We start from the raw sequence: 12,388 nt of genomic DNA, 5'->3' as shown, positions 1-12,388 counted from the left end.
CAACTTCAGTTCCAGTGCAGTTCCACACTCACCAACAGGACACAGTCCTGCTGTTGGCGGTCATCTACCATGTTAACTTTTCCAAATCTGGGGCATCCCCTGCTTAGATCAAGGATTAAGTGTAGCTGGCAGAGATAAATGTCAAGCAGCCCTGAAAATTAACTCTATGGCCACTGGGTAGGGTCCAGCTTTCTATTAATCAATCTAGTGAGCAACTGGAGCCAGTTACTGTTGTAACATTTCTTGAAATGTATATTACATGTACATTGTTGCTACAAAACTACTTGCTTCTAACATTTGATGCCACAGATTTCAAAAATTTTTTTATTATTAAGTAACTGTTTGAAATTACAATGTCATTACCAATTCATCATCAAGTTTAACACTCAAATTTTAACTGTATATTAAAATTACATCAGTAATGAAACCAAGAAAACAGCTTCATCGCGTTAACACAAGTTCTCCGGGCTAATAGGGTATAACATATTAACAGTATGAAAAGGCCTAAAGATCCGGGGAGAACAGGCTCTTTAATCATACAATCTATCAATATTCTTGGAAATGGAAATTCTTTGAAGTAGATAATAAGGAAATGAAAGTGCAGGTTTTACTGGAGATTTCGTCTTTCATTATTACCATCAGGCTACAGCTTTTTTTTAAATTACAGATGACAAAATATACATTAATTATAGGCACAGCCAGAGTTATTATTCAATATGAACCCTCCTTTATAAATAGCACATAATTTAATGTAGCATTGGATTGGCCACTGACACTTCAGTGCAGCACTGATGGCAGTGCTGTGCTATTGGCGGTCCAGTCTTTTGAATGAGACATTAATCCAAGGTCCTATCTGCTCGTTCAGGTCGACATAAAAGATCCCATAGTACCTTTCAAAGAAAAGCAGGAGGTCCCCTTGGTACCGTGGCCAACATTTATCCCTCAATCAACATCATCAAAAATAGAATAACTGGTCAGTTACATTTAAATTGTGTATTTCACAGGCAGATGATTTGACAGAAGAGTGATCAATGCATAGAATGGACTGTCAGGTCGAGTTGTCGGATGAAAGCCCTGGAAACATTTTAAAAAATTGGATATTGTAGTGGGGGACTTTATGGTCATTCTGGATGGTAGAACTAAACCGGGCTGAATGGCCTTCCTCATCTGTAATGATCTTATGGTCAGCTAGTCCATCATTGATTAGTTAGCTGATAGTTTTGTTGCACACGTGAATTTCTCCAAAAAAATGATCTTTAAGATTAAAGAAATATTCCAGGAAACTGCTGTAGATTTTGAAACTCAAATCCCAGCAATAATCCAATTTCTTTATTTAAAACCTGAAAATTACAACATCTTATTTTATTCTAAATAGAATATTTTCTAGGCTTCCACCTAGCAGTATTAGAAAACTAGGGCAGTATATTAAACATATATTTTTGGCACTGTAATGTGCTGGTTTACCATCACTGGAATGTGCAGGCAGCAAGTGAATCCTTTCTCACAGCTTATTCTTACTGAAACCTAAAGCACCGAAGTTGAAAGTTTATATCCACTTTTATTAATAATCATATTTCAGTGCCTCAGAAAATAGAAAATCCATTAAAGTCAAATATGCCAGCCCTGCTTATTTTAGAATGGCAACTAGCACAAAAACAAACATCAATGTTAAAAAAAAAGTTGATCAGCGATGCAGAGCAGTTCTCTGGAGTACAGACCAATAAATGTCCACTGGAACTAACTGCAGTAAAAAGTCAGATCACAGCTTGGTTTAACATAATCTTTCCATTTATTTGGTATGTACCAATTATGCATCATTATATCACACATTCCATCAATTTAACCTATTGCAGTGCATGTTTTCTACAACTATTTTTACAAAATATATCCAGCCAGCACTTTACTTCTCACCAAATTTTTCCTCTCCCACTCTGGCTCAAGTTATAATTATTCATGTGTGAATCTCGGCAATGGCTGGCAACAGGCAATTCAACCACAGGGGCATCACGGTCAAACCTGTTCTTGTCCTCAACTGAACTCCACATGTGCACGTCCAGCAGGGCTTGCTGCATAGCAATTTGGAGTGGGAACCTCGGCTGATTTTCCCCTTCCTAATCCAGAGGCGCTGAGGCCAATTGCAGTTTCACTGATACACTCTGGCTGAGATCAGTTAACTCAGCACAGACCAGGGTCAAACCTGGAACTTTCCTGGTCTGCATGGCTCAGCTACTCACTGAGCCATCAGGTGATATAATTTTGTTTGAAAATGTGTAAAAATAATGCTTATTCTATTTCAATGGTATACAAAAGTTGTATCCAACAAGAAAACTTACTTAGGACCCCAGCAATACATTGTAAGAATTGAGTGCAGGAGGAAAACAAAACCTTTTCAATGAATAAGCTCTTAAATAAAAAAAAAGTTCCCTTGAGTTAATCTTTTTCCTAAGCTCGTAATAGTGAAACTTTCCAGATGTTGAACTTTAAAGTAAAAGTCCACGGCCTTGGAATTACGCTGTGTGAATGTTAGCAGATGAACTCTTAACACATTGGTATGAATTTTTTTTGTCTATTTTAACAGAAACAATGACCTGTTAACGATTTTTTTAATTTCAACTGTACGGCATAAAAATGTCCTACTTTCAAACAAAAATTAACAAAGCCCAGTTGAGGTCTCTTGTTCTCTCACTTGTTTTTACACTGTTGTGCTGAACATGCATTTCCACCTGTAACATTATCTTCAGTTCCTTCATGCCTCAGGATAAATTGTTCTAAATGTCAGATTTATTCGTGGACTTCTATCATGGTATTCTTTTGGCACTCGATGCTGAAAACAATGATAGTAAAATGCATTCAAATATCTGCAGTGCTGACTTGAACATCCTTTAACTTATATATTCTTTTCTAATACCACCCCCCCACCCCCGGGTAGTTCCCACACTATATGAATTGCTAAGTCCCACCGCAAGCTTCTCACCGAGATATCCTCACTTCTTTCCTCCCTCAGCTTCTGCACTGAGTGACTTCTCTTGCTCAGTGATTTCAATCTCGATCTCAACTCACCTTGCCCTCTCTCCTCTGATTTCACTGCCCTCCTGTCCTTCCTTAATCTCTCCCTCCATATAAACTCTCCTACCCATATTCATACCCACCCTTTCAATATTGACATCTTACATGACCTCTCTACTCCCATCATCTAGATCACGAACAAGGCCATCCCTGATTCTTGTATCCCTTGCCATTCACATCCCCTACCCTCTTACAATCCACTTCCTTCTGCATCTGTCCCTGGAAAAAAAACTCTGCCCCCCCAAGTTATTTACAACTGCACTTTCAAACTCCCAACTGTCCAGCCTGTGGCCCTCCATTCTAAATAACAACAACTTGCATTTATATTAGGGCTGTCAATTAGAGCCATGATACTTCTGCAGCTGCCAATCTGCTCAATCATTCCCTCGCCTTCATCTTTGATGCCCTTTTCCCCAATAAAACCGTTACCCTCACATTTCACACGTATGCTGACCATACCCAGTTCTACCTCCCAATCTCCTCTGTATTGTCACCATGCTTGTCTGATATCCAGTCCTGGATGAACTGAAATTTCTTCCAGTTAAACACTGGGCAGACCAAAGCCATGGTCTATGGCCTCGCCACAAACTCTGTACCCTTGCCACTATCTCAGGTTGAAGCCAACTGTTCGCAACCTCGCCATCCTATTTGACCCCATATCCTCTCCATCACAAAAATTGCCATCTTCCATTATTGTAACATCGACTACCTCCGCCCCTGCCTCAGCCATCTGCCGCTGAATCCCCCATCCATGCCTCTGTCACCTCCAGACTTGACTATTCCATTGCCCTCCTGGCTGGCCTCCGTAAACCTCAGTTCACCAAAAATTCTGTTGCCTGTATTATAACCCTCACCATGTCCTGCTCACCCATCACACTTGTGCTCCAATTTAAAATTCTCATCCTCGAGTTCAAATCCCTTCAGAGCCTTGCTCCTTCCTATCTCTGTCACCTCCTCCAGTCCTATTACCCTTGAGAACTCTATGTTGCTCCAAAGCTGGCCTCGTTTATCCCGCACTCCCTTTGCCTCACCATTGGCGGCCGTGACTTCAGCCATCCAGGCCCTATGCTCTGGAATTCCCTCCCTAAACCTCTCTGCTTCTCTCTCCTCCTTTAAGGCCCTCCTTAAAACCTACCTCTTTGATCAACTTTTAGTCATCCCTCCTAATATCTTCTCCCTTGGCTTGGTGTCAATTTTTGTCTGATTACACTTCTGTGAAGCACATTGGGATGCTTTTCTACATTGAAGGTGCTGTATAAATTATGGCTGCCAAGCGATCAAAAAATTAATTGTGATTAATCTCAGTTAATCTTGGTTTTAATCGCTGTAATACTCTACTCTGCAGGTCATTAATGGGGATCCATGGAGCAGCAGGCCTGCTGGGGCCCAAGGCTGATGGAGAGAGGCAGCCTGCAGCTGACCTCAGGATCTATGATGAACACCACTGACTGACACTGCTGCACCCACACTTTACTGTCTCCCTGGCAACGGTGCACATGCTCAGAAGGACATCATTGTTAAATGTATCCATGTGATTTATATCAATTAGTGTTAATTGTATTCAGGTGGTGAGTATCAATTGGGGACGCTATTGTATCCATTTATAGGAGGGAGCTTATCTAGGGGATGCATGTTGTGTAAGGGGAATCTCTGTGAATAAAGGCTTGGAGGCAACTGAAGACCAGGCCCTAGTATTCAATCCTTCACCACCTGGCTATCCAATTTATAATAAAGGCTGCACATGCGCAGAAACAGGATAATGTTCACACATGCTCAGGAGCTTATGGTGAGTTGCACTGAAGGTTGCAGGCAGCTCTGAGGTACTCTCCCCATAACCTCTGCAATTAAGATGCATTAAAAAAAATTAATCTAAAAAACATTAATGCATTAATCGTAAAAGTTAACTGCGATTAATTGACAGCCCTAATGTTGTTGTTGTTTAGTTGTGAGGATGGATAATTGGAGTTGGGGATCTCATATAACTTTCAGTCTGTGCCTGGCAAACATAAGGTACATTTGAGTTGTTTCCTTAGTCACATCCATTTGAAATGGGACATTCCAGCCAGTATCTTAGCTAAGAACTGACTGTGTAGATCACACACGTGGTTGGAGGAACAGATTTTTTGGCACTTGAGTCCATCAATGCATTAATAGTAATGAAGCATTTTAACTGCTATTCTATGAAGTTCAGTCAGTATTGAATTCATTGAGAATACTTTTGTTGTTCACTCAAACAATCTACAATATGTTTTAAAAAGACTTAGCGCTGCACATGAGGTCATTAATATGTATCAAATCTAACCATACGTAGTACAATTCTTCTGTTGGAGCACAGAATACATTAACAGCTGTAAATAATGTTACACTGAATACAGAAAAATGTCCTTTGCAGGCATTGAAACAAATTATGTGCTAAGGGACAGGATGTATTCCTCACTCATCTTCCTGCATCTATTTATCTTTAAATGGTGCATGTAACCCTGTCATTGCTTTTTAAAGCCAATGCCAGTGTTCTGCTGACACATGGTAAATTAAGTCATGATAAATTAAGATGCACTAGAGATGCATTAGGCACCCCACTCCTACTGGCTCTTGTCCACATTGCTGTTTGTGTGACCTTGCTGTGCACAAATTGGCTGCCGCGTTTCCTACATTACAACAGTGACTACACTTCAAAAAAAAAAGTACTTAATTGGCTGTAAAGCGCTTTGGGACGTTCTGAGGTTGTGAAAGGGGCTATATAAATGCAAGTCTTTCCTTTTGCCCTGCTGAAAAAAGTGCAGCCTCAGAATATTGATTGTGAGTTTCTGCTAGCAAATGCTGAGACTCATGGCAGAGAAAGCATTTTATTTAAGAAACATCCTGTACTGGCATATCTGCTGTATTACTTTGGGGCTCTCAGTATGTTTCTCACCTGCCAATCCTTCTGGGTTTCCCCTTCCATTATCAACAAACATCCATGGTTCAGTGGGATTCGAATTCTCTCTGCATATGTATAATCTCCTTTCTCTTCCTGGATGGAACAAAAGAGAGATGATGAAACAATTTAGAATATCCTAACTATTCATGAATGTATACAGTGGATGTGTTACTGCTGAGTGTGACAGGTTGCCAACTCTGGTTGGATGTATTCCTGTAGATTCCACACATGTCCTCTCACCTCCAACTGCCCTGCCCAGTCAATCAGCCTTTTTCCCATCGCCAATATTTTTATAAGTAACGAAAGTGTTCAAGGGAAATGAAAAAAAAAACATTTTTTTTTAAAATGCCCCTATGACTTTCTCCTGGATTGCTCATTGCAGTGTCCAGGAGACTCCAGGACAATCCTGGAGGGTTGGCAGCCTTAGACCCAACCCCTACAAATTTCGAGAGAATCAAGTGCAAAGTAATATTGAAGATACCACATGCCCCTGAATCTCAGCCCACAACTACATCCTTCTGTGAAGAAGTTGTCATTTGTCTAACCCAACCCCACTGACAGAACTCCCCCCACTCCACACCATCATTACACAGTTTGCTGCTTAGTACCAAATCTCACACTCAGCAGGCAGTAGGTGACTGCACACAGAGGGACAAGGAAGATGAAAGTTGAGCACACAAGGCCAGCAGGGGCAAACCAAAATAATGACAAAGCACACCTCCCACTTTCATGATGAAACTGCAGGTTAAAAAATTGCCCCTGGCTCACAAATTCACTTCTCTCCTCTACTTGCCAGCAAACCAGCACTTTGTAGCCTCAAAGACACCAATCTGGAGTCCCTGCAAGGACTGCTTGAAGGAATGTGCAGGAAGGCATGAACTCCATAGGCCCTACTGTGGAAGGACAATAGGGAACAAAAATCAGGAAGAATCCAGATGGGGAGAATTGGAGGACAGAAACAGTCAGGGTGAGAAAGAAATCAGAAGAAAGAGAGAGAGAGATCTCAAAGGGATAAAATCAATGGGAAAAGAGATGGAAGACACAGATAGAGGGAATGAAAGAGAGATAAACCAAGTCAAAGAGAGAGAAAGCTGGGGACAGACAGAGATAAGTAGGAAATTAAATCAGAGACATTGGGCAGGCAGATCAGTGTGTGAGTGAGCGAGAGAGAGAGAGATCAAGCAGAGAGAGGCAGAGAGTTGGGTATAATGGTCGTTTATAATGGTAGTGACACATCTGTTTTTTATGTTTTCATTTCCAATATACTTCCATTATTTTTACTGTTAGTTCTCCAAACTCAGAGATTTGTGTCTCCAAGCGAGGTAATACTTTATTCTGCAGCACCACTGCCTTCATGTTCCTTTTCTCACTCAGAGGAATTGCCTCCCATCTGTCCCTCGACCAATGCTGCAGACCTGCCATTTAAAAATGCAGTCAGGGCCCCATCCTTACCCCCACCCCCCAGTTACTATCTGCAGCCAGAAAAGCACACACCCCACGCTGGCCTGGTGCCTTTCCTGACTAATCGTTCATGCCCTCCAAGAAAATATGCAAAAAGAAAGTAGAAAAAAGACAAAGAACCAGAAAAGCAAAAGAGCAAAGACAGAGACAGAACCAGAAGGTGGGGAAAGAGAACGAACCAACATGAAAATGATACCACTAAAATGACACAGGGGGGTTAAGACAGAAGCATATCCTGTTACGTATAATGAGCAAAGCTACAGGAGATTCACTAATATACCTTTTAAAAGTTTTAGTGACTCAGTTTTACGAGTTACACACAATTTATTGAAAACTAAGATGGCTACTCAAAAGGTGATTGGTTTGTCTTGTAAGCATAGAGTTCCTTGATCCAGAATTAGTTAAAATAATGATTCTTTTTGATGGGGGACAGTGCCCCGATATACAATCAGGTGCATCGAATTCTGTAAGCAGTAGCTTATGCATTACAAGAGACTGTCATTTTAAGCTAGGAGAATAATGGATTCTTGTGAACAGTCATTCTGGTTCAATTGTAAATTACAACTTGTGCTGTGTAGTATCAATGTCGTCATTTCTATGAATCATCGTCAAAAATTCATTCAGTAGTTTTAGCCTGTATGAAGTCGGTTCACCATTTAATATTTTCTGGCTTTCAGTTTGACACGAGGTGTACTGGGAATGCTACAATTCACAGTATTACTGCTAAGTAGGGTAATTGTTAGCCCTAGGCTATCTTAACTCAGTACAGCAGAGAATGAAAAATGTAGCTTTCAGATCCGAAGAGGCGTGATCCACTGTTATAACAGTTGTCAAGCCATTTGTGCAAGAAAATGGCATTGGTAAAAAGCCCAAATCATAATACATATTCATATATTTAAAATGGTGCATCAACACTGATCTCACACTTTGTTACTGATGCAAAACATTCCTTAAAAAAAACCCAGACTTAATTCTGACCTGGTACCAAAAATTTGAAGACAGTTAGGCACTGTGGTGGTGCTATAGTTGGGTTTGAGCCCCTGGTCTCCACATGCATGTTCCCATTCTCAGACATTGTGCTGTGGGGACGGGCACACTGAAAGCAGGCAGTTTTTAAAGGGGAGAAGAGGAAAACTGGAGGGAGAACCACTGCCTGGCTGCACTCGTGACTTCCAACAGATGGTTTCAGAATGACACTGGGAGAAGCTTAGGAACGTGACCCTGCCCTCTCAGTCACAGATAATAAGCATGTTGTAGGGGACCCAAGAGAGAGTATGAAAGAATAATTCTTTGAGGGAGTATAACCCTAACAATAAAAATATAGCTATGGAAATGATATATAGAAATATATTACAAGCTTATGCAGTCTGTCACATTTTTCTGGATTGTATTTCCACTATGTTTTTCCCTTTGCTTTTCCCAACATTAAAAATATTTACAAAGAAGTATACTGAGCATAACCACTGCTATTAATCACTAGTGTTTTTTTTAAACAGTGCGAGGCCAATAGCTTACGATAAAAGTCATTTGTTAAATGGAGTATACACAATTATGAATATTAACAGATATAGGTTACTTCAGAAGGCTTAAATCTGGAAATTACTGTGAAGAACGTCATCATACAAATGTATTAAAAAAATTCCTCTCTGCTGTTTGAACAGAAGCATCAACCCATTTAAAATAAACAGGTTAACATCGCTGTTATAACAGCAGATGATGAATTTCCAGACTTTAACTTACTTAAAATTTTTCAACCCCCATCACATTTGGATATTCTATTAAAACTAGATTGCATTTTAACATGGCTCAGAATGCTTTGAAGTTGCCTCTCCTTGCAGACATGATTGGTTGATTGGATGAAAAGCACGTCTATACAGAGAAAGAGATGGAAATAACGGAGGATGAATCAACCCAAGCAAATTTTTGCAGCCAGCTTGGCTCAGTCGGTAGCAGTCTTACCTCTGAGTCAAAATGTTGTGGGTACGAGCCTCACTGCAGGACTTAATCTGGGCTGACAATTCAGTGCAGTACTGAAGAGTACTACATTGCCGGATATGCCATCTTTAAGAGAAGTTAACTGTGATCCTGTCTGCTTGTTCAGGTGAATGTAAAAGACCCAATGGCACTATTCGGAGAGCAGAGGAGCTCTCCAGGTGTACTGACCAACATTTATCCTTCAATCAAGACTAAAACAGATTAACTGGTCATTATCTCATTGCTGTATGTGTGGCCTTACTGTGCACAAACTGGCTACTGCATTTGCCTACACAATGCCGAATAAACCATAATAATGCAATGGGACATCCTGAGGATGTGAAAGGCGCTATGTAAATGCAAGTTCTTTCTTCTTTCTAGCAGCAATGGCAGAAACCTAGGGACAGATCACTTTCTCACCCACTGTAGTGTGTGCTTGGGATGGAGGGCAATATAAATACAAACTAAAAACGGAGAATCATTTAAATGAAGAACGATACGGTAGCAAAATCTTTATCTCATTCTGGAATACATACTATACATGACAAACAACTCACTATCACACTAGCGTGAGGGAAGGAAGTCTCTTAGTAGCCGTCATCCAGTCAAAAACCTGTTATGTTTTTGCATCACAAATAATTATGTGCTATTGCACTCATTACTGAACATACAGCTTAGAGACTAGTGAATCACTGAAATTAGATCTTGCATCAAAAAACCTGAGTTTGTACATAACCAGTTTGGTACTATTTTATATTTTGGTCTGTTACTTGACCCTTCTCTCCCCCACCCCCTCTAGAAAAAAACCTGCCATAATGTTCACCAAAAAGCTAATGTGGGTAAAACATTCAGCAAGCTTTAAATGTCGTGCACACACGGCTCACTACAAAAACTAATTGTGGATTACCCAGGAGAGAGGAGTCAGTCAATAACAAGGGTGTGCTCCTGTCAGCAACATGTCTGAAAACAGTTTGCAGTGCCCCCAGCCTCCTCTCCCCAGGTCCCCTTCAACATCGGAAATCCTGCACAATAGTCAGTGCTATGTACTTCCCTTTTCCTTTCCAATAGTGGAATTCAGTATGGACCATTTATTTGAACCTAATTCATAGAGTTACTCAAATCATGTAATGAGGAGTGTTATAAAACACATTCAAATAAGAAAAACGAAGTAATATTTGCATGTCATGTTCCCTTGTAAAGCAACTGTTCTGTGAATATAAATTTTTAGCACTTTTATCTGGTAAATTTTCCTAACACTAGGCCTCTAACCATTTTAATTGCAAAACTAAACAAATGCCATTTGTAGTGCAATTCTTAAGGTCTTTGACATATTACTGTTATTGATTTATCCATGGGAAGGAATATATTCAGAGATGCCTAGTACATATAACTATAACCAGCACTTCTATGCAGTTGCTATGGTAACCTTGAGCACAAGTTGGATTTTCCCTGTATACTTAATGCCACCCACACAATTTTCAGTAGCACCACCAATTTCCACAGACAATCATTTAAAAAAAAAACTATAGATTTTTCAGGTTGTTTTTAAAAGCAGCTTTATCATGAACATAGAAGTTTGATGCTTTGATCTATTAAGATGTGCAGTATACTGGGTTACAACCATAGACTTTCTCCCAAACTATGTGAATCAATTTAATCTTCAATTCTGATTTTATGCAGATATGCTGTAACACCGGGGTAAGATGCTTCCTGACTCACCAGTATAAGAACAATTAGTTGATGCCAAGGATGTGCAGTTCAAACAACACTCCTACCTTTAGTGTATTTTAAATTGTTGATTACCAAAGATCGATTTCAAAAGAAATACTGCAATGATGGCTATCTGGGAAGGTTGGGGGCGGGTGCGGGGGGCGGGCGGGGGAGTTGTGCTTCTGACACACAAACAATCCAGTGACAGTATACTTTGGAGTCCCTGGCAAATGATGGAAATGCTGTGTCATTGTTAAGACGTTCATACTTCTGACTTGGAATCATTATTCCGAACAAAATCGTATAGATTGCAAAATTTCCCCTAAATACAGAAATTAATAACATGATTACTGAATTGGTTAAATGGGAGAAACTGAGAAAAGGGAAATACCAGATTTATTTTTTTATTACCAAAGCTAAGGTGAGTTTTCAAGTCCATTCTTAATTTAATACTCCCCTAATATAGAAGGGTTATGCAGAGATGGATGGGATCTCTCAGTAGTGTGCCCTTTCAAGTCTTACCAAAAATAATAAATACCTGGTGAGAGTGAGACATTGTTGGCATTCTGATAGCTTCAAGTAATTTGATCTCAACTGTTGCTGTCCTGCAACATTCAACAACAACTTGCATTTATATAGCGCCTTTAACGTAGTAAAACATCCCAAGGCACTTCACAGGAGTGTTATCAAACAAAATTTGACACCGAGCCACATAAGGAGAGATTAGGACAGGTGACCAAAAGCTTGGTCACAGAGGTAGGTTTTTAAAGGAGGAGAGAGAGTACAAATTAGGGAAGCCATTCAACGTGCAAAAGTATAGGCTAATAAATGAAAGTCAGCACGGATTTGTTAAAGGAAAATCGTGTTTGACTAACTTGATTGAGCTTTTTGATGAAGTAACGGAGAGGGTTGATGAGGGTAGTGCTGATGTTGTGTATATGGACTTTTAAAAGGCATTTGATAAAGTACCATATAATAGACTTGTTATCAAAATTAAAGCCCATGGGATTAAAGGGAAAGTGGCAGCGTGGATACAAAATTGGCTAAGGGACAGAAAGCATAAGGTAGTGGTGAATTACTGTTTTTCAGACTGCAGGGAAGTATTCCCCAGGGGTCAGTATTAGGACCACTGCTCTTTTTGATATATATCTTAATGACCTGGACTTGGGTATAGAGGGTATAATTTCAAAGCGTGCAGATGATACGAAACTCAAATGTAGAAAACAATGTGGACGACAGTAAGACTTCAAGAGGACA

The 12,388-nt window shown here is 40.0% G+C and overlaps 1 protein-coding gene across 5 annotated transcripts in view; it reads right to left on the bottom strand.

Moving 5' to 3' along the window:
- Positions 1-310: 310 nt before the first annotated feature.
- Positions 311-12,388, bottom strand: part of alkbh3 (alkB homolog 3, alpha-ketoglutarate dependent dioxygenase) — a 54,063-nt gene continuing 41,985 nt past the window's right edge. For 4 of the 5 annotated variants that reach the window (XM_067994051.1, XM_067994052.1, XM_067994050.1 and 1 more), the window contains 2 exons: positions 5,981-6,079; positions 311-2,824 (listed from right to left, as the gene is read on the bottom strand). In XM_067994051.1, coding sequence (XP_067850152.1) covers positions 2,747-2,824; positions 5,981-6,079 — 177 coding nt within the window. In that variant the 3' untranslated portion in view covers positions 311-2,746. Of the gene's footprint in view, positions 2,825-5,980; positions 6,080-12,388 lie in introns of those variants that run through there. The other variant, XR_010964593.1, reaches the window with a different exon arrangement.

This window comes from Heptranchias perlo, chromosome 12 (genome assembly GCF_035084215.1).
Source record: "Heptranchias perlo isolate sHepPer1 chromosome 12, sHepPer1.hap1, whole genome shotgun sequence".
Lineage (NCBI taxonomy): Eukaryota > Metazoa > Chordata > Chondrichthyes > Hexanchiformes > Hexanchidae > Heptranchias > Heptranchias perlo.
This window is presented reverse-complemented; position numbering and strand designations above follow the sequence as displayed.